At 37.9% G+C, this 26,230-nt stretch overlaps 5 protein-coding genes and 1 pseudogene across 5 annotated transcripts; 1 reads left to right on the forward strand and 5 right to left on the reverse strand.

Moving 5' to 3' along the window:
* Positions 1 to 1,897: 1,897 nt before the first annotated feature.
* On the reverse strand, positions 1,898 to 5,038 carry LOC126803814 (glutamate receptor 2.8-like; annotated as a pseudogene).
* A 579-nt stretch (positions 5,039 to 5,617) lies between these two features.
* LOC126801602 (40S ribosomal protein S20-2) lies at positions 5,618 to 7,072 on the reverse strand. Its single transcript, XM_050529012.1, has 4 exons — positions 6,989 to 7,072; positions 6,741 to 6,879; positions 6,257 to 6,370; positions 5,618 to 5,948 (listed from the first exon to the last, which is right to left on the reverse strand). The coding sequence occupies exons 2-4, from the start codon at positions 6,850 to 6,852 to the stop codon at positions 5,806 to 5,808; spliced, it is 369 nt and encodes a 122-aa protein (XP_050384969.1). The 5' UTR covers positions 6,853 to 6,879; positions 6,989 to 7,072; the 3' UTR covers positions 5,618 to 5,805.
* A 459-nt stretch (positions 7,073 to 7,531) lies between these two features.
* Positions 7,532 to 10,129, reverse strand: LOC126801600 (chloride conductance regulatory protein ICln). The gene is made up of 8 exons (XM_050529010.1): positions 9,981 to 10,129; positions 9,227 to 9,412; positions 8,937 to 9,060; positions 8,449 to 8,563; positions 8,262 to 8,321; positions 8,106 to 8,168; positions 7,940 to 8,013; positions 7,532 to 7,846 (listed from the first exon to the last, which is right to left on the reverse strand). Exons 2-8 carry the CDS (start codon positions 9,394 to 9,396, stop codon positions 7,775 to 7,777), a joined length of 678 nt encoding a protein of 225 aa, XP_050384967.1. The 5' UTR covers positions 9,397 to 9,412; positions 9,981 to 10,129; the 3' UTR covers positions 7,532 to 7,774.
* A 491-nt stretch (positions 10,130 to 10,620) lies between these two features.
* On the reverse strand, positions 10,621 to 12,368 carry LOC126801601 (40S ribosomal protein S13-like). The gene is made up of 4 exons (XM_050529011.1): positions 12,208 to 12,368; positions 11,976 to 12,114; positions 11,474 to 11,660; positions 10,621 to 10,888 (listed from the first exon to the last, which is right to left on the reverse strand). The coding sequence occupies exons 1-4, from the start codon at positions 12,301 to 12,303 to the stop codon at positions 10,855 to 10,857; spliced, it is 456 nt and encodes a 151-aa protein (XP_050384968.1). The 5' UTR covers positions 12,304 to 12,368; the 3' UTR covers positions 10,621 to 10,854.
* Positions 12,369 to 19,554: 7,186 nt separating this feature from the next.
* Positions 19,555 to 22,847, forward strand: LOC126802523 (somatic embryogenesis receptor kinase 2). Its single transcript, XM_050530159.1, has 4 exons — positions 19,555 to 20,040; positions 20,681 to 20,941; positions 21,028 to 21,906; positions 22,145 to 22,847. Exons 1-4 carry the CDS (start codon positions 19,602 to 19,604, stop codon positions 22,624 to 22,626), a joined length of 2,061 nt encoding a protein of 686 aa, XP_050386116.1. The 5' UTR covers positions 19,555 to 19,601; the 3' UTR covers positions 22,627 to 22,847.
* A 1,419-nt stretch (positions 22,848 to 24,266) lies between these two features.
* LOC126803314 (uncharacterized) lies at positions 24,267 to 25,049 on the reverse strand. The gene is made up of 2 exons (XM_050531099.1): positions 24,956 to 25,049; positions 24,267 to 24,851 (listed from the first exon to the last, which is right to left on the reverse strand). The coding sequence occupies exons 1-2, from the start codon at positions 25,010 to 25,012 to the stop codon at positions 24,267 to 24,269; spliced, it is 642 nt and encodes a 213-aa protein (XP_050387056.1). The 5' UTR covers positions 25,013 to 25,049.
* Positions 25,050 to 26,230: the final 1,181 nt, after the last annotated feature.

Consider the following 26,230-nt stretch of genomic DNA (forward strand, 5'->3'; position numbering starts at 1 on the left):
TCGGGATGGAGAGGACTAGTTTTTGGGTTGGTTGGGTTACATTTGGTCTTGGGCTCCTGCTCTTTGGGTGTGCAGTCGGTCTTGTCCTAATAGTAAATTAGGTTTTATCCTAACCATATGTCAAGCTGGGACGTGTATCTTTTTTTTTTCTTGTATGGATTTTAGTTTGTTTTTATTTTGGTTACTTTGCTTTGTTACCGAAACCATGCTTGTCATGATGTAGCTCTTCTTTTCCTTGCATCATGCGGAAGTGTTTAAATAGTTTGTCTATCATATGTATCACTATGGTACCTCTACCAGAAAACTCTGTATATTCTGAAATAGGTGATAGCGGGTGGATATATAATGACATTCTTAGCTTGTGTTTGCCTGATTGAATGAATACTCAATTAAAAATAAAATAAAATTCTTCAATGAAATCCTCATAAATGTAAAAATTATTATACAAATTATGTCATTATTAATTTATATATTTAGTGGGGTCTATATGAATTCTCAAATTTATATTATCTTACAAATTTAGCGAAATATTTAATTTAGCACGTTAGCCCTGAGTCGGAACCGGCAAAAAATATTATTTTAACGAGGTTATTAATTAATCAGGTATTAATTTAACGAGGTTCTACTGTATTCGTTAAAATTGTTATAATAAATGGAAAATGTGATTCAATATTTCGTAGTTCAATTCGAAATATGCATAAGTGTTCATTACTTGATCATTAATCAACACCATAAGCCGCATAAGGTTGACAACGTTTGTTTATTGGTAGATGATCTTATTCCGATAACATATCCGTCAAAGGTTTTGTCAGTTAGAAGTAATAGTCATATGTTTATGAACCATTACATATTTAGTTCCTCTTCGGGGAATTACGTCAAGGAAAAGCTCAACTGGATTTTCTGGTGATTTTTTAGAAAAGCTTGCTCGCAGAATGATGATGTGGTGGGATGAATGATAAAAGTGATCACAGTGATTGTGAATGTAAAGAGAGATTAAATGAACCGAAAGAAACCACCGATATCATGATCCGGTTTTTATGCAGAGTATTTTTTTTTTTTGAAAACAAATTTTTTTTATGCAGAGCCTGAAAAAAACAGAAGTATACGGCATGAATGATTACCTGAGATATAAAATGAATACAAAACAAAAGAACAACAACAATGATCACTAGCTCTCTATGAGTCTATGAAATTAAGGTTGATAGAAAATCCTGTTAACTTTAGGAAATTAACTGTTATTTTTGTTAACTTATTGTATCGTTCTTTGAATTAGGGTCTGATAGTCTAAAGTGATAACAGCAGGAAATTGTTTATCAGAGACATACATATTCGTTCGATCGGTTAAAGGAGATAGAAGTGATTGAAGAGACCAAATAATTGACCAAAGCATGTTGTTTAATCTCTGTTCGATCATGAAGTGTCATGGCCAGACAATAAAATGTAGGCATATCACCTAGTGTGGCAAAGTGATTAGTGGAATTATCAGATATTTCCTGTTTGATGTAGGAATGTGTATGCACATTTCACTGAATGTCAATTGACATGTCCATCTGTAAAGATACCCCAGTTTCCCACCACAATCGTATCACCCAAAATATCCTCAACAGTTGAGATCGAATTTCAAAAAAATTCTAGCTGCATGAGTATAATTGGTATAATACTACAATACTTTGTAGCGGTGCCTTAATTTTTAAGTGGGAGCTACATATGTTGTACTGTAGCATGTAGGTCGATCATGGCCGACTAGTTTGTTCTCCAATCTAATGTATATCATGGACAATGGCTTTGTAAAAATTGATGAGCTACAATGAACTAAATGACATGATCAAGGTGACATTCATGAATCACTCAATCTGTTACTGTGACAGTACAATACAATGGCGTATCAATAAATCGATCAACTGTGTTCTTGAGCAACTTCACCTTGAGGAGCTGTAACTATTTGATCAACGTGTGTTTCTCGTTCCCTAATGAAAGGTGAGTTTGGAGTATAACTCAAAACTATAAACATGAACCGAATACTACGCCATACTGACCAACATGTCAATAAGATGTGTAGATTCTTATTAAAGAATATTGTTGTATGGATGATGAGGGCTAAACATGAAGAAACACCGGAAATGAGGAAGAGAATCCAAAAGCTGTAGAATGTAAAACGACGGTGATCAGAGGCATTTGGTTTGTCATCTAAGCAGGTAGTTTCACCGAACCATTTACTTTCTATGTTCTTCATCTCGTCCCCCTCAGTCACGTTTAGAATTGACCTTGAAACATCTGGTACAAGAGGTGAACCTTTGGGAAAAACCTATTTATTTATGGACAAGAAGATAGTTCAAATATTTATACAGAATAATCAAAATAGCAATTGGTTATGGGATCAGATCATGAGTTGTTATATATGTAATGTCATATATATCTCAATGCAACAGTTGAAAGAAACAATAGGGAGGTGGCTTACAAAGGCAAAACCACTAGTTTTGAAGATTGGGCCAACCATGGTGTATTTCTTGCAGTACTTGGCAAGAAATAGCTTCAAGTTGGGAGTTTCATCAATAGCAGCAGCAATCCCACCATTTGCACTCCCTTTTATCAAAAGTTGGTCACATTCTTCCGGCGTTGTATACGGCTTGATCTTAGAATCATCAAAACCTCCTTTCTGTTAGAAGGTTGTAGACAAAGGAACCCTTTGGGTAACCCACATAATCCTTGTTCTTCACAAGTTCGTCTATCTCAGAATAACTTGGTTTTAGCCGCGGAACATTTAGTATGGATGATAGACTAGCTCCATAACTTTGAGCCAGTACTAGCACTACAAATACCCAAACGATCACCACAATCCTACTTAAGTTGCTAACCACATTCTCTGCAAATTAGATATATAACTGATCAAGTATACTACTAATGATGACATAAAAGCAAAACTTCAGAGGGTACGCATGTGTAGTACTACTACTTACGATGTGCATAAGCCATTATTGAGAGGGAGAACGAAATGCTTGTGCTGACTTGATGCGAGGGTTTTGCCACGAAAATCTTCATTGATACGATGTTCAAGAACCCAAACCACAAAACCAATCAAGATGAAAAAGCAACATATTGTCAGCCAAAGCTTCCATTCAAAAGGCTTGAGGAAAATCCATGGATTTTGGCTCCGGCTGTCTTTTGTTTGCACTACCATTACTACTCCTGATTCTGTCTATGGCAATGTAAAGTCTACATATAGAGACCTGTTCCCTCTAATTGTTGTGGCTGCGGCCAAAGCATCAAAATTCTGTTCACATGAATTCTAAGTGCACCATAAGTATACGATATCATTTCACTATGATCATGTAGAATTGAGATATGGATCATATGATCAAGTGAGTCGCAATGTTCCCCAAGAAAAAATTGATGGACCAAGACACCAAGTCATTGTAGCTACCAGCTGTAGTACCGTCGGGCTTTGCAAAGGGAATGAAGTCATAAGTAACTGCGTAGGGTAATCCTCCCATTACAGCGATGAAAATGTCGATGCAGAACCCGGTGACTTCTGTTGCATTAGTGACAGGATTACGCAGCACCTTCACAAACTCCGGAGAACCTCTCTTCACCGGAACCTACTCTCAACTTTATTCCGTTTGTGGGAACTTCCCAACCCTTTGGTGTTGATGCAGAATCTCCTGGCCATATTATCGGTCCCATATTAGATTTCGAAGTTGAGTATTCACTCTTTGTGATTTTTGATGTGTTCAAGTCTTTCACAAGTCCACGTTGTGGTGTCCAAACCATATGCCTCTTGCTCCATAACCATTCACATTAACTATTTCAAACATAAGAGATTGTAACTGCCCTTAAAAAAAACTGAAATCTCCTGCAATGAATCTGAATCTAGTACTTGACAAGAATTTGGAAAGTTCTAGACCTTTGCTAGAGATGCCAAGAGTTTCAAGATCTGTTGATGAGTTGACAGAAGTATGAGTCTTTTGGAAGCCAGAATTTGATCTAGTACCAGCTCTCTCCACTGCCAAGTCTAATGCATAGGCGGCATCATATGCCCAAAGTCCAAAAACATCTAGTTCAACATCAACTATGGTCAGATTTTCTTGTTGGAATTTCCTTTTCCATCGAGCCCTGAAGTCGACAAGCTCATCTGTTATCGGCATATATGTCCTCACACCCAATGCCCCTTGCATTGAGTTGATGACTGAACCGTTTGTTGAAGTCAACAGATTGGTTAGCCCATTGGTCATGATCCAATCATAGTCTTCCTTCATCATTCTCAACCCTTGTGCTTTGGCAAAAAGCCTAGAACCAAGTGTAGGAGTCATGTGCACAATGAAGACTCTAATTTGCATTGTCATCAACTTGTAAAGCTTCAAGTTGATCATTTGTTGCAGTTGGAGGTATGACACTCCGATAAGGAACACGAGTGCGAACCTATTGCAAGGCATCCACCAAGTAGGGTAGTACACCCTCGCCAAGGCACTGTCTATATAGATTGGAACAGCTTCTCTCCACCCAAAAGCTTGAACGATAGCAGCTATGGCTTTGACTTGAGAGGAGTCAGTTTGTGCAGCTCGGAAGAAATACGAACTTCAGGGGGGGGGGGGGTGAGGGAAGGACTAGTTGCTGAAAATGAGATCATGGGGAATGTGAGCTTTCACTCCTAGATCAATCAGGAAGTTGGCTTGCATGGATGACACAGGCCCTATGATCGCCTGAACTTGAACATTCTTTATGAGGTCCAAAGCTGTGTATATGATCAACCAAACTCTACTAACCGAATCATCCATGTGAGATTTACTCCCACATTAACCGGAATAGTACTTGTGTTCTCTCCAATGGCCATGGCCAAGGAAATACTTTTGATTCTATCAAGTAAGAACAAACATCATTGGTTTGCTTCCTCTTCATGTTTATGAGTTAATCTTTGACAGGCTGTTGAATGGTGCTAAATGTATGAAATAACGTGGGTTTTCTTTTTTTTGAAAAGATAACGTGGGTATTATATGCTTAGAGAATGTTGGACTAAAACATACTTAATTCTTATCACCATCATCACCGGGTAAACTAGTCTCAACAAATCAGATTGTTGTACAAGCACCGTGTTCCGTTTACCTTGACCAAATCAAAGCGTACGTGAAGAACATACCCGATGAAGCATTAGATAATTTAATTGGCCAAGATCAAAAGCTCATTCATATATATGTCAATTGGCCATTTTAAATTTTTTATGTTTACATATAGCGAAAATCAGGTTTGATGACCAGTGAAGTTTCAGAATCATAGAACTTGAAACCCGAATTATTTAGACCGCACTCATTTTTAACAGTGTTGAAATACCCAAATCCGTGTAAGCTAGCAAGCAAAGGATAGATTTTTTAGAGGAAAATGGACATGCCTAGGGAATTTAAAATTCCAAGTGGCAAGCCGCCAAGAAGAAAACGGTATTAACAGAAGACATTGCAAGATCAGAGACAAAAGCTCAAGAAAAGGTACTAGTTAGAAAAGCAGAATGACTTGGAACTCTTCAAGAAGCATCTATGATCTATGCAACTCATCAATGAGACTGTCTTAATTTATATTCTTCCATCAATAATTCACTTCATGAAGAGGAGACAGATTAGACAACAGAAACTTCAGTAGTTTGCAAAAGTAGTGCCTCTATTAAATATCAAAAACATTCAGTACATGTCCTCAAAACCATCATCCCAGGAAAATTTCAAACACTACCAAGTTTTCAACTTAAAAATGAGAAAAGAACATCCCAGATAGAACACTTCCAATTAACTAGGAAAGCCAGACCAGATTTTATAACCGAGAAGTTTATTGGTCAGCAATTGTGACCTCCACTTCGACACCAGGTTCAATTGTAATGGAGGTGATCTGCTTGACAACATCCGGGGAGCTGAAGAGGTCAATAACACGCTTGTGCACACGCAACTCAAATCTGTCCCATGTGTTGGTACCTGCAAATAAGAAAGAAACTGTTGAGGAAAAACAAAAGACAAGTGTAGATAACACTCAGTGACTATTCATGTTCGATAAGCAAGTGTAAAGACACCATATTCAGAAACAGACTACACTTCTCTAACATACCATAAACTAGAGTTTCTAACTTTTTTTACTTTTTCAGTGAAAAACCTAAAAAGACTAATGACTTGCCACACAGACACAAAGCACCATCTATCTAATGCAATAAGACATAAACAAGGATGCAGTAAACCAGTCATGACTCCATAGACAAAACTGAACCTCAATGGACACTGAATTATACCTTCTCCACAGGGAGACTTCCTGGTGGTAATGTGCAGAACCTTGGTAGGCATCCTCACTGGTCCCTTCACCCTGAGGGACTTGTCCTTGGCACCACGAACCAAATCAGCACAAACTATCCAAAACAAAAACAGAAATCAGAACAACAAGCCAAACACTAGCACCCAAACAAACAAAACAACATAATCAAGACACAACTATTGCTTCATTAATTTGCAAAACCCTACATTAACCATATCGAATTCTTATCAAGCTCTTTAAAACTTTAATATTCACTGACATGAATACAATTCCAAGTTACTACAACCCTAGACACGTCTTCTTGTTACATTACAAGACTCAGATAAGAGTTTTATTTATAGATAAGAAATGGGTCATTTGGCAACATTAATACAGTCAATTTTCACCACAATATAACATGGTATAAAGCATTATATAACAAATTAAGAATGAAATAAGCAGAGGCAAAGTAAAAAACTAATGACCTTTCTCGAGGTTCTTGACGTTCTTTGAGGAGAGAGTGATCCTAATCTTGTGGATCTGCTCCTGAGGCACTTCGAGTCCAGGCTTGGTGGGCTTCATCGCTGCGTACGCCATGGTTTTCAAGCTTCTCTGCTTTTCAATCTGCAGCAAAAACCTCAATCCATCAGAAATGGGATTACTCACTTAAGCTCAGCCAAATCTAAAACTGAGAGAGAGAGAGAGAGAGAGAGAGAGAGAGAGAGAGACGGACCTAGGTGACGGCGGAGAATAGAGAGAGCTATTGGAGCAGCGGCTTCGACCTTTTAAGCGATGAAGAAGGGAAGCGAAGTGTTGCCAAGACTATATATTACGGGGCCATTAGGGTTTTCCAACCATCCTGCCACGTGTCCCTAACTTATCTGCTCGGGTCGGGTTAACCTTTGCATGGGCCTGGAGCAACTATACAAAATCTGAAAATGACTCTTCCTTGTAAATGCGATGAATGGTGCTAACATAAAACAGTTCAAGCTCCACAGGAGAAATTGTCGTGGTTGAAGGTCGCTGATTCTTTCGATCACGGACATCGCGCTATAAGGCTATATAGCGCGAGTCGAACCATTTATCATCATTATAGTGTGCACAAAATGGCCTGGTAAGGCAGTTTAAGACCATATTTACTAGGTTGAAGCAGTTCAGTGGAACTACAGAGAGTTGCAGTTCACTGATATTGGCTCATTTTGCATCAGGCCGCGGAATGTATTAGATGCATCAAAGATGGTTGAACTACATTTCAGTAGAATGCTGGTACACTATCTCAAAGCAATCCATGATAAATATCACAATTTAACATTCATCTGTCAGTAACGATTCCCACAACATTATCAAAGGAATAGTCGATAAAATTTTCTTAGGACGATTTTATAAGTACTAACAGAATACAGAGAGGTTTGAGAGTACTTTGACAAGACAACAAGTTACAATAACTCTTCAGATATACAGCAAGACACCAGCGCATGGTCATAAAACGGACCAGGTCAAAAGGTTTGAAGAAAGATGATCAGTGTCGTGCAGTGTCAGTATCGTGCTCCATCTCTTCTGCATCCTCGAAGCGTTGATCATCGATCTGAAGCTGCAATAAGATGAAAACGGTTTCAGTGCCACGTCTGCCCAAAAATAAAAATAGCTGATGCAAAGAGACTAACTATATGTATTCATAACTTACCTGAAGCACATTACGAGCTAGGTCATGATCCCCATTAGATTGCCCAATTACAATTGAAGGCTCAGAATCATCTTCTGGAAATAGAATGAACATAAGGAAATCAGAGATAATAAGAGTTTGTTTTACTTAAAAGACAAATAAACTATATGTAGATAATAGCCGGTACCTGCTGCCTCATCTTCCAACTGGTCAGCACTGAAAATCCAATTATGCTCTTCTTCTTCATTCTCTGAAGGAAGTCAAAAGTACACTATCAGAATTGAGCTGATGAAGCAAACACAATTCAAACTGCATCATAAAAAGCAAAAGAGAACTCTCGAACCTTCAGTTGGTTCAGGATTCAGCTCAGCACACTCGCAAAACACATCAAACAAAGAATCCACTGTCATACAGAAAACAATATATTAGTTATCCTTCACCAGCAAAATACTAATCACAAAGAAGATATAAGTATAACAACATTATGAATATAATTCAGACATGGATTGAGAGAATGAGAGATGCTGTACATTGGTTAGGATCCGAAGGAACAAGCCTCATTTCTGTGATCTTGGACAGATCCAAGACACCATTACTTTCTGAATCTGAGCCCTCTGACTCATCTTCATCAGCTCCAGTTTCGATCTACAAAGTACAAAATTGTTATCATAAAGATGCCAAACAATGTGAACAAACATTGAATATTACAATCAGTCAGGACCAATAATGTTTAGCCTAGCTCATGTTATTCTGAAGCACAGAACACAGATACAAAAATGTGCTACTGCTACTTTCAGAAAAGGACTTCCTGATGAAATACTTCCACATACAGAAAATTCTTCAACTTTAAATCTGTATTTGCAGACTTAACTAAGAAACGACATTTTAAAACTTGCCAAACAGCACAGTCAGAGGTCACACAAAAAAGGAAGCTAGAGGATCATTATAGTAAGATAATACCATATGTAAGAACCATACAATTGAACAGAAAACCTGAGCCTGTAAGCAAGAACTATACCTGAGCATATATGCAAGGAGAGGTGTACGCCTCTGGGTCCCTGGATACAGCATGCAGTGATATAGACAGGAAGTCCACTGCATAACCTTTGGTCCTGATAGTGTCACTCAACCAAACCACTTGCCTGCAAAATCCATACATTGTTTAAGTGGACAATAAATTTGTGGAAACAAATGTTGAACCCATCCCCATCTTTTATATACTATTCTTTCTTTACTTTTTACCCTTGAATTTCTCCTAGAAAGAACGAACGACGAAAGCCATCGAGAGTTAGAGAGAGCAGGACATACCTGCTGGAGATATAAAGAGTGCCGGGGGACTGAGGAGGGTGACTACCAAGGACAATAGAAACACCAGGCTGTACATGCATCAGCTCCTCGCCATTCTGCTCATCCAGAATTGGTTGGTGAACACCATCCCTCTCGACGATTGCAGTGAACTCTCTAATTCCTTCCCCCATTTTGCTTGCTCACTTTCTACCTCCAAAAGAAAGACATCCATCAGAATTCCCCAAGACATTGTAATACACAAGTGTGAGGTTATGTGTGCCTGTCTGTCTATCACATTCCTGTCCACAAAATTCATCTTCTAGCCGTGGGGTAGCTATTACTCATCTAGCAATCTAACACTCAACCAGTGAACTCATAGAGCTAAGCTTCGGCATCAATAACGAATAACCTAAACCTCTAACTAGAGGGACATAGTGCTTCTAACAGGCTTAGTAACCAGAATATCTAAAGCAGAAAATCTAACAACCTCCCCAATCTCAAATCTCAACAGTTGCTCAACTAGATTCATCAGATAAAAGTTTGAGTAAAATCCTAAAATTTAATGCTTATATACATGAACAAGGGTACAAATAAGACATGAGAAAAGCCACAACTTGAAGACGAAACCAAAAAGGGTGTGGTTGAATAAGAATTTTCTGACAATTTCTGAGCAAACGATTCAGCAACAACGGCACAATTTGGTGCCCAATATAGATTTATGGACTGGAAATTTGGTGAGGAAAAAGAAATTAAATGGGTGTTAGGGAATTGGTACCTGGGCACTGAAGCTGGATCGAACAAGTAGGGAGGACGCAGAGGAGAGACTGAGTTTGCTCTTACAAATTTCTAGGGTTTTACTGGACTTCGAGAGGTTTAAGAGCGCCAATTTTCTTTGTACCGCCATTTTATTTAGCGGTGTGGGCTTTTGCTAAATGGTCTCGTGCTTATCATTGTCTTTCTTTCTTTAGGTCTTAAATTATCGTCATCAAACGATCATTTACAATTTGACAGGGTCACTGATACTACTACGTAGCATAATTTGAGTTTTCACCATTGAACTTAGTCGGAATGATATTGGACATTGGCACAAGGCCTATATTAGAGTCTTCGAATTTCTCTCATCTATGATGAGTATGACCTATGGTCTTATGGCGATTCTATTGTTCCATCGGTAAAAGTAGTATGAGATGGGAATAATACTAGGTGTTTGGGTGCGGACCGTGAAACATATGATCTTCTGTTCATAATATGAAGTTGATCAGGTAACCAATGATTTACACAATACGATTTAAGGTGTCTACACCTGTGAATTAAGGCTGTTTAATGTCGCCAATCGATAGTGATTGGTGAATGATTAATTAGGCAAATTAAGAGGGTGTATGCTTACCATCATTCACTAATATGAACACAAGTAAAGCACAGCAAGCATAAAAGTTGGAATTTTCCAAATTTAACATGGTAGTGAAAAACTCAAATTGGTTATGGTCATAGGAGGACAACAACACATCAAATCCTAGGAAGTATTTAGAATACCAAAATCTTTTACATAAGACAGGAAATTTTAAGAACTAGCAAACAGGGGGAATTATAGAAGTCCATGCATCATGCCAAGAGAACCCAAGCTAGCTATCCATAGCTTCATCCCCAAACTAAGCGACAAGAGTGCTGGCAGTAGTGGACTCGCTGTAAACAAAGCCATTAGAAGTGTTAGTCTGCATGTTATATAACATTTATCGATTCAGCTTAGAAACATGAAGCAAAGATTGTAATAAACTTTTTTCAGTGAGATGATAAGTTTAGACAATGAAATTACAAACACATTTCCGTTTCTATCTTGCATATGTACCGAAATTCAATCCAAATAAAAAGCAAGTCGACGGTAAAATCAGCTAACAGGACTACCAGTTCAATGTGAATATCATACAGTTCACATGGAACAGCAATGGAATAATGGGTAACACCCCTTGAGAAACTATCAGAATAACATGTTTTAGTTAGACCAAACTAAATTGGCAAACTCTATTACATACTGGGAAACCAATTAGTTAAGCGTGAATTTCAGAGAATAGAGTTCAAAGGAAAGACTTGGGCAACTTCAGCTACTACCATAATTGTATTGCTATTAAACCATTTCATGTAAACATCAATATTGCTATTTTACCATGCCACTCAAACCATTATATCTGAACACCAAAACTATACTGCTAAGTTAAGCAAAACAAGGATACAGTCATGAAGACAGACTGCAAAAGGAGTGAGATTGCTTACTATTTCCAGACTGGGGGGAGCTTCTTTGTCTTCTTGTAGTAACGAGCAAGCCTGTGGATCCTGCTCTCCACAAGAATCAAACGAAACTTGGAGTCCTTGTCCTTCCTGTTCCTCTCCAAATGCTTCCTAACTGACACAGCCTTCTTGATAAGGTGGTACAGATCCTCAGGAATCTCAGGAGCAAGACCTAACCAACCAACCAAAGTTAGCCACACTCTATATCACTTATCAAATAACAAACCCAATACAAAAAACAATCATATAACAAGACTGCCAGGCCATTTCTTTCAGACATCCCAACACTTTCTACAACAGATCACTGAGAACAGTAACAGACAAGGATCACTGTATCAAGCTACCCTAACATCTTCTATACTACTACACAAATAAACAGTAACCAAAACATTCTCACATTCAATTCATCCATAGCTTCGCAATTAACCAAAACACTCAAAACAGCTTCAGAACATTCAAATCATAAGAAAAGGCAAAAAGGGTATACCATGAGCCTTAAGAATCCTCAAGATCTTGCTTCCAGTAACGCTCTTAACCTGAGCAATCCCATGAGAGTCACGAAGAATCACACCGATCTGAGAAGGAGTCATACCCTTCTTCGCAAACTTGCAAATGCTATCCTCCACCTACACAACACCCACATCTCAGTTCTGGGTCTCAATCAAAACCCCCCACAAACTGCAGAAACCCAAGCCAGAAATCTAGAGAGATTGACTTACATCGGGGGTAGAGATCTTCAACCAGCTCGGTGGGCTTCTCTTGTAGGGCAGAGCCGAGGCTGACATACCCTTACCATGACTGTGCATACGCCCCATGACTGCAAAGCGGAGTTCTCTGCTGGTTTTGGCCTCTGAGTTTAGGGTTAAGACTGAGAGAGCGGCAGAGAGTTAGGTTTACAGAGATGAGGTTTCGCTAGGGTTTATATATGAAGGCCGGCCCATTTTGGGTGTGCGCAAATGATGGGCTTGTCCTTGGACTTGCAATTGTGAAAGGGCCATGAGTTGGGTGGGTCGGGTCAGGATATTCCTGGAGGGGTTGGGATTCTGTGGGCACCATCATATTGTATATGGACACCCAATGGTGTGGTTTGTAAAGGTTGTTAACGAAGGAAATGACACACACCTGATACGAAGAAATTTGATTTGCTATGATCATAGATATTCATATGCACCTAAAACGGACGAATATGGTTCGTTTGTTTCTACACAACGAAGCAAACTTCGCTAAGATGACACTTTTGTGAAGACAAAAACAAATAAACTTGGGTGGAATAGTGGAAGCAAATTTTTTTCATTGACAAGTTGAAGCAGTAGAGGTAACGAGTGAGACGCAAGTGTGATATTAAAACGTTACTTGAATGTAAATTGGAAGGGATAAAACTTCATGTCATTGAGAAATCAGCTACTTTTTTGAAGCCAGTAAGTCTTACAATTTGAGAAAAAGCAAAACTTGCAAAATATGCCTAAACTTGTTCCTAAAGTAATATAACTTCCCTTCCCATCCAAATTGAGCCCAAACACCACCCTCTTGCGCGCTCTTCGTCTCTCCGTAAACTTAAACACTAGATTGTTTAGATGATTGTTGATACAATTTTACAGTACTTTCATATGGTACATGAGAAAATAGAATCTCAGACTTCTTCTTTTTTTATTTTTTTATTCAATTCTCAAGTTAAATAACTTACAAGAATTTTTACAATGCAAACCTGAAAAATCGGGGTATTACAGATAAACTCCAACAAATATGATAAATAAAAACTCAATCTCGCATGTGTACACTCACATATGCAAAATCATAGATATAAAAACTCATAGTAAATAGCAAACCATCAGCTAAGAAACCCTTAATTAAAGGACGGGATGAAGCTGGTAGTATTGACAAACAGTTGTGAGATACCAAGAATAGAGAAAATAGACATATCATGATGCTTCTTGTAATGATGAAAATAATGCAGAACAGACTATCTGAACAATTCCAAAAGATGACGTTGGGCTTCCAACACATTAAAAATCTTACATTCGAAACGCACCAGATTCATAATAATCAAAATAAACCAAGTTAAATTACAGAAGACTAAAAATCAAAATCGACGTTTAGGTTTTAACAATGACGATTCCGAATGACTTCTTGATTTCGGATATTCCATTACTCAAAATTGTAGAGCTGAGGATTCCTATAATGGTGTTTATATTATTATCAATTTTAACTCGCAACAAGGTACTTACACATGGGCTGTGCTGACAGAGCACTCTTTTATGGACCTGACCTACTAGTACAGGAAACCGGCCAGCCACTAAAACATGAGATGGAACAGGTGAACATATAGCTCAACGATACAATTTGCTATATGTGTTATATCAGACACTAGACACTGGTTACCCTCTAGCTTGATGGATAAAGCACGTTTACTAAACAACTGAACTCTCATCATGAGCATTTACGAATGTTAAGATTATATATCCATGAAAATTGTGACTTAACATATGAGTTTATAAGAGTTTAGGTCACTCAATCCATTGTCAATTGGTTTTTAATGTGAACATGAGATCATTTTATATGGTATCAGAGCGGGTTACTCACGTCCACGTGTGAAGCCCATATAATCACACACACTTCACGTCACCCAAAATGTTGTTCACATATATGGCTTAAAAATTCGCCACACGTGCGGAGACATGTTGAGAATATACATGTCACATTAAGAATTTGGACATAGCTTTTGTAGGTTTACAAAAATTTGGGTCACTTCATCCATTTTCCAATTGGTTGTGGATGTGAATCCCATATCACTTTATCAACAAACTATTTGTTCGAGCTCGGAAAAAAGATCTTCCTCAGAGAACAATTAGCAAGCATCGGTATTGAACCCTAGACGGTTCTAACCTTCGTTCTATGTTGTTGCCGGCGTGCCAGTACCTTTGAGTTAGGTACAACTCTTGCTTTGCTTGACGATGATTGCGCTCACGTACTGTCTTCGTCTCAAACGATTGCTCCGCAGTTGCTGATAAACCGCTGAAGTTCGAATGATCTATACACAATCGGAGTTGCTAGGTAACTTTCACTCCACCTCCAGTAGATGACCGATCTTACTTTAGACCGCTTGGGGAAAAGCAAAGCTTATAATGCGTCGTTGATAGCAGGACTTTCTCGCTGTAAGGAAATTGCTGACTAGTGCAGGCTTTTGTGTTTGCTAGAAGCTAGGCTAGCGACTCGATGGACTTGACTCTAGTTGCCGAGGTTAATTGGACTTGTTTGCTACATGCAGCGCGAGGCGTACATCTGGGTAGCTCCGCTCCGATAGGAGACTTGGTTGCCGAAGCGAATCAGACTTTTACTCAGTGTGGAGATTTGACTATGCGGTTGCGCGATAGTTTATTTGACGTTGCGTGTGTTATTCTGCACATTTGACCCCTTTATATAAAGAACACAAATTGTTCTTTCTTGCGGATCAAGTCTTAAGAACCTCCTAGTTGATTTAGATTCACCTTGCTTAATCAACTCAGAATCTATACAGCGATAGTCCCCTAAATCTATTCCAATACGGCAGATAATCTTACTATATGGTCAATTTTCTCCAAATAACCGGTCCACGAGCCTAAATAGTATAGATAATACCGGAGTATTATTTTAGGTCCAAACACTATTCCTACAATTAATTCAAGTAAACTCACAATACCAATATATATGCAACCAAGTCGAAACGTTGAACTATGTAAACGATGAAACAACTTATTGAACTGCTTCCCAGCAAACATGAAATATAGGTTCTTCCAAATGAATGTGGAAAATTGAAAAGGTGTTGTATGGAATTTGTACCAGACACATCGTCATGAAACATTAGGAGAACATAAGTACGTTACCGTAACAGTGGTAATTTTGAACTTGTAAATTGTCAGCACCACCAAATGTGAATTACAATTTGCTTGAAGGAAAAGGGTTCGATTGGAACACCAACAGGCATCTCCTTCGGATAGAACACCACCAAGCAAAGTGAATATTTTTTTCAATTGGGTCCATCAATGGAGGCAGAGGTATTCGATTGTACATTGTTCTAAAAAGCAAAGCTAAAGCCTAAAGGCCAATTATAGTGGAACCAAAAAGTCACTCCATACCCCAAACTTTGTCTACTAGAAAACTCTTCAAAAATTATCACTTTGGTGATTCAAAATTACATGTTTTGTTTGTTGGTTTGGGACAAATGTACTTTGTTATGCCATCATTTTCTCGTAATACATCATTAGCGCTGAGTGATGAGTAGAGAAGAAATGCTGAAAATTATTAAGAATGTGTGTAATGCTGAAAGTTAATTAGGCAGAATCATGAGTAAAACTAGTTCTATATAGCCTTCAAATTCAAGCAGAGTTTCAATTGGAAAGTGTATGTGAGCAATTAAAGGTTTTGTGTCTTCACCATATATCGACATTGAAAAGAGCTGTGATATCTTTAGCTAAAATCTACACAGTAAAAGTTTGAAACCCAACAAACATATAGTGCTAACTTCTGTTATGCCTTCCGTTTGATCAGAAAAAAAATTCAGATAAATAAGCTGCATTCCCAGAAGAAGAATCAAACTCTATGTTTAATGGGAAAGAACACGAGCCTATCATCTTTATGTGTGTTTTGAGGCCAGTGAAGCTGCATGAATTTGCTTCCAAGAGAACTTGTCTGTTCCAGGCCAGACAGAAATTAGCATTGCCTTAGGGATAATCACTTGTCATATTGTTTCATAATGCATTAGTTGCTATAATGCTATTTGTTTACTGAATCAATATGCACCAATATATAATCCCAGGGAAATGGTGTGCAGGAAAACTGGGCAGGTATAGCTTAAAATGCATCAAAAAAACAAAGAACAGTTCCCTAGCTTAAAACTTTGCTACAATCAGAACATAACGTGCTGTTAGAAGAGTGCACGCGAAGGCAATCGCTCATATCCAAATTTCAGTTCAACATTAAAATGCTTAACATCTTCAAGTGTTGATGTGGTGGCTAAAAATTTTGTGTGTTCTCAAACACTTCAGTCTTCAGAGATATTTAGGCAGTAGTGAAATGTTAGACAAACTGTCTCAACAAGAGCAAATTGATGATGATGTTACCGTATAAAATAAGGCACTAGCCCATTAGGTATGTCAAACAGAACCAGATTCCCAGCTGAGACAAATTAAGGATGAGAATATGGTCAGTGTCTCAATCTAATATAAGAAAAGCTTAGGAGAATAAAGAGTGCATGGCAAAGTGACTCATAAAAATTAATGAGATGCATTATCCCTCCACAAAGGAACCAGCAAAGTTTCATTGAGGGGAATATAGACAGAGAATCAATCAATCTTCCAGAGCATGCACATCAGAATTAGCTACTAATTATTCATTAATCAACCGTTCATTCCATGATCCATTCTTGTTACCATAGTCAACAATATCTTCCACAGCCCCAGCACCACACCACTACCATGCATGTCCATACCTCAAAAGCGTCACATTGAATAGAAAATGCTGTGAGAGAACAACCTTCTTTTTTTGGTTACGGTGGTAACTTGGTATAGTTTAAGCAGATGAAATGGTGAAGTTAAATAAGGGGTTTTTTTTTTCTTAATGAAAATTGTGGATCACAGCCATGCTTCTTGTGCAACCCCAGATCAATATTCCAATCTCAAGATCACTTCTATATATGTATCAAAAGTTTCTCTGAGATTCTCACGTTCTTGTATGTTCTATGTTAAAGCCAGTGTGGTCCTGCTTTCACCAACACCGAGTGATCAGTTGCTTTCACAAATTTATAAGCTTAGATATACACATTTATGCCTTGTTTGTTTCTGGTCAGTGTATTCCCAAATTCAAATCATGACAAGTAATAGCAACCAAATTTTTTGCCACTAAAAGTCCCATTCTTTTTCTTACCTGGGTTTCCAGGTTTGTTATTTTGTTGTAGAGCAAGTTTGCAAGCACCAAATGGAGACTGGGTTTTAGCATTAAACAAGTCTTAGTGCCTAGTTAGTGACTTGGTGCAACTTTATCCACCCTCAGAAGACTACTTTCTTATTAGAAGAAAGCAAATTTTTTGTGAATTTATTGGAGTGGAACCCCAGAAAGAAGTGAGTTTTGATTTTCCCAGAAGGTGAATGACAACTTTTTAGAGAATCTCTAATTTGAACATGTCCAAAAAGCTCAAAAACAGCTTATGCTGGAAGCTTTATCCTAATATGAAACTAAACCACCTTATATGCTTTGCTAAACTACCCAAGTTTATAAAAAACAGCTTGCTGCTCCCACTGAGTTGATTCCTTGCCTCCCTTCTTTTCCCTACTTCTTCTCGACTCCGTTCAAGTTTAGTAAACACACCCTATGCCAGATTCCTTTTCTTTTTTTTTTCCGGTTGACATCTTACCTAGCTTTTTTTTTTTATACCCTAGACTAGAAAAGGAGGTTGTCATGGACTCATGGTATAACAAGGACTTCTCAATAATTTGGACATAAATGGATGCAGGCACGTGATCTTTTGCAATCAAAACTGGTCCATCCTTCCTTCCATAACCACAAGTCCACAACACAAGTGAATGAAATTGGCATTCCCAGTTCTATAGGGAGAATTCACCATTATCACTCAATCAAAACCCAAGACACCTCCAAGTTCCAACACCCCCTCCTATCCTTAGGGACCAAATTGAATTCCCCATTTGTCCCAATTAGACTAGCGTTCGCACATATGCGAATATAGATAGAGGAGAAAGTTACTCATATGTAAAAGTAGAAGTTAGTAAGTTATTTATAAAAATAATGGACAAAGTTGTACATAATTACTCATTATATTTTATATTTACTTTTTATATCTTGTTATTTATATATTAAAAATTTTATCAAAAAAAATATAATTAGAGGATTCTTATCTCTTTTCATGAACTTTTTAATTGATAAAGTATGTTTATGTTAATAATAGTATAGATTTAAAAAAATCATGAAAATTATAAATAAAAAAACCTAGGGACAAAATTTAAGATCGAAACAAATGAATATAAGAATAGTGGGACTGGACAATGACAAATGGACAATAGTGTGATGTAGTGTCAGTCTCTCTGCCTTGGCACAATGATAGAGAAGAACCTCCCAATAAACACAGCCTCCCAACCAATCCCAGATCAATCTCATAAATAAGTTTTTCCATTTTTGAATTTTGGAGATTCAGGACGGTCAGATCTACTAACAGCAGAAACGTGGTTGCTCTGCAGAGGTTTCCCAAGTTTTGACCAATTATCTGAGGAGATTGTTTGGGCTTACTGTGAGACTGAGTACACCAGATGAGTAGAATTTGAATTCGAAATAAGAGCGAATCTCCGTTATTACTGTATCTCTTTGACCATGTGCAAGAAATGTTCTGTTTTTTATTTTTAACAAGAGTAACAAATTTTCAAACTCCTTTTTTGTTTTGTAGAGGAGAAATTTAAATCCCTGATGGATTTCAACTGATCATGTTTCTCAAATTCATACGGTGATTAGGTAATGTGAAGGTAGATGAATTTGAATCAGGTTTTGAAATCCAAAAACAATGAGTAATAGTGAGTTCAAAACAAAAGAATAGTAAAATGAGTAATTGTAACACCGTTATTATTTAAAATCATATCTAGTTGCACCTTGGTATGAATTAAACAACAAATCATATTAGTTCAAATTTCAATATCACATACAGTCCGTGATGCGATGAAGCAAATTCTTCACATTTTCTATGTGGTATGATACTCTGATATATCAGCAAAACTTGATCTTGGAATTTTCCACATGAAACCAAAAAAGCCAGAACACTTAGCTCTCTGGGTTCTGTTTACTAGCCAAACAAGGGAGGTTGGGTACTTAGCATGCAACTGCCCTGCCCCTACACATGGTCTGATCACTCTGATGGTCATGTACTCACTCAAATCCCAAGTCAGTCAATCGAACGGTTCAAACCCATAAACCCTATTCCTCTTCTTTTCTGATTCCTCTTACACATTTCCACTCAAGAAAAGCTTAACACCTTGTCCTCACTCCTCACCAGTCACACCACCTTCTATTAGCTCAAGGACAGAACCAGCTTCTCACTCTTTCTCTGTTTTACAGAGAAGAAGAAGAAGAAAGAAAATCCATGCTCACCCCAAAAATGGCCATCACAGTTTTACTTTTCACATTGCTGTTGTTCTTCACGAACCCACCTCATGTTTATGGAAACACAGAGCTGAGAGCCCTCATCGACATCAAGGCTCTCTTGGACCCGCAAAGTCTGTACCTTTCTTCATGGACTGTCCATGGAGACCCGTGCGACAGGTCGTTTGAAGGTGTAGCGTGCAATGAAGCGGGTCGGGTTTCGAATATTTCATTGCAAGGTAAGGGGCTCTCTGGGAAGTTGTCTCCTGCCATTGGAGGGCTCAAGGATTTGACTGGAATTTACATGCATTATAACTCTTTGAAGGGGGAGATACCTAGAGAGATTGCCAACTTGACTAAACTCAGTGACTTGTATTTGAATGTCAATAATCTCAGTGGAGAGATTCCTCCCGAGATCGGAAACATGGGCAGCTTGGAAGGTTAGCTTTAAATTTGCAGCAAGTTCGTTTGATAAGAATTTGCTTTGTTTGTGATTATTTAGCTTTTAGTTGTGTAGAACGACTTGGTACGCATTTTTGTGTTGCTTTATAAGCTTTTGTTGTGAAAAAATGTGAACTTTGTTTGTTTCACAGAAAATAAGATTATGGCTGTTTCAGAACTAATGGGTTTGCTTTGTTTAGAAAATAGGTGAATAGGACTATCTTCCACCGTTAGATAGTTTGTGTGGTGAAAATTTTGGATTTTGTTTGCGTATGTGTGTAACTTGTGCCTCAAAATTGGCATTTAGTCTCTGCATTACTCAAGAACTGCGTTCTTATCAATACCAACAATAGTCAAATAAATGTTTCTACCAGTATTTGCTTTTGGTTTTTGGATGCAGAAGATTGTAAATTTGTTTGCTTTATTTGTTTTCCTCAGCTCAACATTACAGTATTAGCATGTCTGTCATTCAATGTGGTATATTTGGTATCCATAGGCTAGATAGCAGATTCAATGCATGGATTGACGGACAATCACTTTGTTGTCTGATTTATGTCCTTTTCCTCCCATTTCTTTCATAGTATTCTTTCACAGTTTTAAATCTATATGCTTCCTGATTGGGTTTTGTTTGCTTTTCAGTTATGCAGCTTTGCTATAATCAGCTTACTGGAAGCATACCAACGCAGCTGGGATCTTTGAAGAACCTTAGTGTTCTTGCTCTGCAGTCCAACCAGTTAACTGGTGCAATTCCTGCAAGTTTAGGAAACTTGGACATGCTAATGAGACTGGATTTGAGCTACAACAACCTCTTTGGTTCTATTCCCATGAAAGTAGCTGATGCCCCTTTGCTGGAAGTTCTAGACATTAGGAATAATACCCTCTCTGGAAATGTACCTCTTGGTAAGAATATTCAATATTGTATGACCCAACACTTGATCTATGTCGCTTAATTGCCGAAGTTTTTACTTATATAATATCTAATGCAGCTCTCAAGAGACTGAATGATGGATTCTCTTATGAAAACAATCTGGGATTATGTGGAGCCGGATTTATGTCCTTAACAGCCTGCAATACTTCAAGTAGTCTTAATGGCAGTAGACCTGAAGCGTTTGGAACCACAGGGCCAACACGAGCTATCCCGGAAACTGCAAATGTTCAGTTGCCTTGCAACCAATCTCGGTGCTCGAATATGTCAAAATCTCATCAAGCATCTGTTGCTGTTGTTGTTGGAATTGTTGTACTGACAGTTGCATTATCGGCTATAGGAATTCTACTCTTCACACAGCATCGTCGCCGGAAACAGAAGCTTGGTTCCTCATTTGATGTTTCTGATGCCCGTCATAGTGTTGATGAGGCCAAGGCTAAGGTAGTAGCTCACAGGAAATATGGCTCTCCCCTAATGAGCCTTGAGTACTCCAATGGGTGGGATCCTTTAGCTGATGGGAGGAATTTAAGTGCATTCGCCCAAGACGTATTCCATAGCTTTAAGTTCAATTTGGAAGAGGTGGAGACTGCCACTCAGTATTTCTCCGAGGTTAATCTATTGGGGAAGAGTAAATTCTCTGCAACCTATAAAGGAATTTTACGAGATGGGACTATTGTCGCTGTTAAGTGCATTGGAAAAACTTGCTGCAAGACTGAGGAAACAGAGTTTTTGAAGGGATTGAACATGTTAACCTCATTGAGGCACGAAAATTTAGTGAAAATGAGGGGATTTTGTTGTTCAAGGGGCCGTGGAGAGTGCTTTCTCATTTATGAATATGTTCCAAATGGAAGTTTGCTTCGATATCTTGACATCAAGGAGGGGGACAGCAATGTTCTTGAATGGTCTACTAGAGTTTCTATAGTGAAAGGCATTGCTAAAGGTCAGTATTAGGCTAAATTAAATTTTGAATCTTAATATAAATACTAGAATCTGAGGTCAATACCTGTTACTTGTTATAGCTCACTAGCATATTTAAGTTTCCTGGTTCAGTCTTAGATGCTTACTAATTTCGGTGGTGCATGTGTATAGCTGTAAAAAAAAGGGTGATTTCCAAAAATGGAGGTGTTTTGGAGTTGATTCCTGATTTCTCTGTGCTGAGTTCCGCTGTTTTTCTGCAGGTCTATCTTATTTACATGGATACAAGCCAAACAAACCTGCTCTTGTTCACCAAAACATTTCAGCTGAAAAGGTGCTGATAGACCAGCGATTCAACCCCTTGCTTTCAAATTCCGGCCTGCACAAGCTTCTAACCAATGATGTAGTCTTCTCAGCACTCAAGGCCAGCGCTGCTATGGGCTACCTAGCTCCAGAGTACACTACTACCGGACGGTTTACAGAGAAAAGTGATGTTTATGCATTTGGGGTGCTGGTTTTCCAAATCCTATCAGGGAAACTGAAAGTAACTAACGTCATGCGTCTTGGTGCTGAATCGGGTAGATTTGAAGACTATATTGACCAAAACCTCAATGGTAGGTTTTTCGAGTATGAAGCGTCCAAGCTTGGGAAGACTGCTTTGCTTTGCACTCATGAATCTCCTATTGAGCGACCGTCTATGGGGGAAGTTGTTCAAGAGTTAAGTAATTGCAGTAGCTGTGTCTGATTCTTCTTGGCACAAATTTTCACCAGTTACCTCTGTAATATTTAGCCAGGTAGACTGACTGCCAACTTTGGTGGATAGTTCGAGGACTTCATGATGTATTCTATGTGTTCTTTTTCCTGAGGACCAAGCTTTGTTTTGATTTGTGAATGTTGCAGACCCTTGTTAATGTAGTATATTAGCAATGTGTGTGATGTTCTGGGAACATTCTCTTATTTGTTGTAGCCATTGAATATTTTCTGTGTTTAGACTTTAGAGGTGTTCTTCCACCCTAGAATCCTGTCTTTCCATGTAGTGTGATGATACACCTACTGTTTCACAATGGAATAGCACGAATTCTCATAAAAAGGAGTAATGCAAGATCTCTTTTAATCATGTAAACCTTAACTAATGAAGAGAAGAATATATAGCTGAAGGGGATGGAGGTGCACCTTTAATAGAGTTTCAATTTTGTATTACTTCGATTACGGCGTTTGGTATGGTGGTGACATTTGCTGCTTACACACTTTAGACAACAATCACTTCGGGTCTCCGGCCAAGCGTCATCAACCTCCGCAAGGGCTTGTGGGTTGAAGTGTATGAAGAGGAACAACTACCGGCCATAGCGCTAATCCAATTTTCAGTGCCCTTAGAATCTCATGACTTAGATTAGGTTCTTTATAATTACTATTTTATTATTTTATACACTTTTATAATATTTTATAAAGTTTTGTAATAATTCGTATAGTTTCGTAATATTTTGTAGTGTTTCGTAACGTTACGCAAAAATTGTTGTAATTTATAAATTAACTAATTAAGACTAATTTTAGACTTTTATATACTTTCTCGCTTAAATTATGTTATTTCTGAGTACTATCGTATTATTTTGTACAAATTCGTAATATTTCATAATATTTTGTAGCATTTTGTAGAATTTGGTAATATTTCATAATGTTTCATAACATTTCGTATCATTTTGTAGTGTTTCTTAAGGTTCGTAGAAATTGTTGCGTTCTAAGACTAACTTTAGACTTTTACACACTTTCTCACTTAGATAGTTAGATTAGGTTCTTTATGGGTACTATCGTATTATTTTGTAGACTATCGTAATATTTCGTAGAGTTTCGTAACATTTTGTAGTGTTTTATAGTGTTTCGTAATGTTGTGAAAAAATTGTAGTATTTTGTAAACCAAAACTAATTTTAGACTTTTTTACACTTTCTCACTAAGATGAGGTTATTTATAGAATTTCGTAATAATACGTAGAATTTTGTAATATTTTGTAGTGTTTTGTAATATTTTATAGCAAGCTCGAGTGATGGGGCTAACCATGCTTGGCCAAGACATCTGAACTTGGAAAGAGCAAGCTTGGGTGTTTAACCGTGGCTTCTAGACAATTCAACCGCCCATCTGGGGACTATAGACTATAATAGTATATAAGGTCGGTTCTCGAAAACAATTATGATCGATATAAATATTTATATTACAACATATACATTTGGTTTGCTATTTACATTTCAAGAAAATCTCCACGATCTGAATCAAAAGATCCATAAACTACTGATATCTGGATCTATTACTACTATAAATTTCTTATGATCAGAAAGCAAAATATAGTCTTCTCCAAAACAGAACCAATTGATGATGCAAGTAATCAACTCAGCCTATGCTTGAATCCATTTCCCTTGTGGAGACCTGACCCTGAAAACATGCTCTTCACCTGTGCATTTGTCAACTTTCACAACCCATTGAGACTTCCTCCTTTCAATAGTACTAGCTGCAATTCTTGTCACTAACAATCCTCCCCCTATAGGCAACAACTGAGTTCTCGCCCCACCGGACCGCCACGACCCGCAGAAGGCATTAGTCCCCACAACAACTGCCCCATTTTGCTTCTTCCCCATTTGCACCACCGCCCTAAGAATCCCCTCATGGTTCTCAAGCTTACAATCAATCAGCACAAAATCAGCCTCCTTGTAATAGTTCGACACAAGATTTTGAGCATCCCCAATCACAAAATCAATGTGACACATATTTTTTATGCCAAGAACTTTCTCAGACATACGCAGCTCTTCATTGCCAGGGAGAATGCACACCACACGCCCTCCGGTTTGCTGTGCCGCCGCAACCAGGGCTAGTGTGGTGTAGTCAGCTGCACCAGAGCACACCACAACCATTAGCTGTGCATTGTTGCCTGCAGCTAGTGCTGAAACGAACTCAACCACATCCGGCTCATTTGCCTTTTGGCCCTGCATTAACATGAACATCACAATAAGAAACAGGTACCAATAGTCGATACAAAGAAATCTGAAATGAGCTAATGAACTCATGAATAATGAGTATGAATACTAACCAGTTTCAAGGATTTGAGGTAGGCCTTTGTGGCATTCTCAGCAGACCAGCAAGCCATCTTTGTTCTTCTGTATATATGAATGTAGGTAGTTCTCTTTTTTCTCTCAAACTCAATCTTTAGTTTCTTACTTTGGAATAGGATGGACATTGCAGCAGCTATATATAGCACTTGACCCGGATTGGATTCTTATCACAGACACTGTTAATCCAACTGGCCATGTTAGAAAATGATATAACAGGAAGAAACTTTCCAAGTACGTACCAACTAGGATATACAATTACGCGCCCTTTGTACTTGTTTGTCTGCCCAAATTATTGGCCAAACTATAGTCCTTGTATCTCAAAACCATTTCGCAGTTAATTTGCCTTACATTTACGATAAGAATTCGAGGTTGCATTCTTCATCTACGAAGAGAATGAATTCGTCAATAAAATTTAGATAACCCCACATCAGATCGGATTTATAATTGTACTGCTGACCTAAAAATGATCTGAACTGGCTAGATGAGTTTCCAGGAGGCAGCAGGTTAATATATAACTAGAGCTGCATAGCTGAATCTGTGATCTTAATTATGTTATTTAAACGTTGGATTTATTTATTTGCCTCTGACAAAACCATTGGCGCTAACTATGACTCAAATAATCATCTACTAATTAGCTGGTAATGTCCACCATCGTAAAGACAAAGTAAGGTGATTTAGATTTTCTATAAGGAAGGGCCAGTGCTATCTGAGGTAGAAACCAACATACTTATAGTCATCCAATTGAAAATCTAAAATCTATATTTTACATTTGAATCAAGCAAAGCATATCGGCACATGTAGTCCTCTTGTGTACGGGCTGTACGTGCAGATTAGCTAGCAAGATATCTTGACTCAAATCGATCACCTTAGTTTGAAGATCATCATCTTCCTCAAAACAACCACTATAAGGTGGATCTATCAACATACAAACCCTAGTTCAAGTTGTTTTGTATCAACAAGGCGAGCAAATTACTTTATTGTTCGTTACTGATTGCTCAACGAATTGCCTCAGAAGTTAATAGTGTTAGTTATATTTGTTCATAAATGTATACGTATATATATATATATATATATATATATATTAATATATATATATATTAATATACAGTCTCTATCTAGAGTGAAGTTCCAATTTTGGCACACTTTTCGTTCAAATTTTTTCAGCATAAGCGATTCAATATTTAGGTATGCTATTCAAGATCATCTCTATAAAGTCTCATCCAATTTGATAATGATTTGAGCTTTTAAAATTG

This window comes from Argentina anserina, chromosome 7, assembly GCF_933775445.1.
Source record: "Argentina anserina chromosome 7, drPotAnse1.1, whole genome shotgun sequence".
Taxonomy (NCBI): domain Eukaryota; kingdom Viridiplantae; phylum Streptophyta; class Magnoliopsida; order Rosales; family Rosaceae; genus Argentina; species Argentina anserina.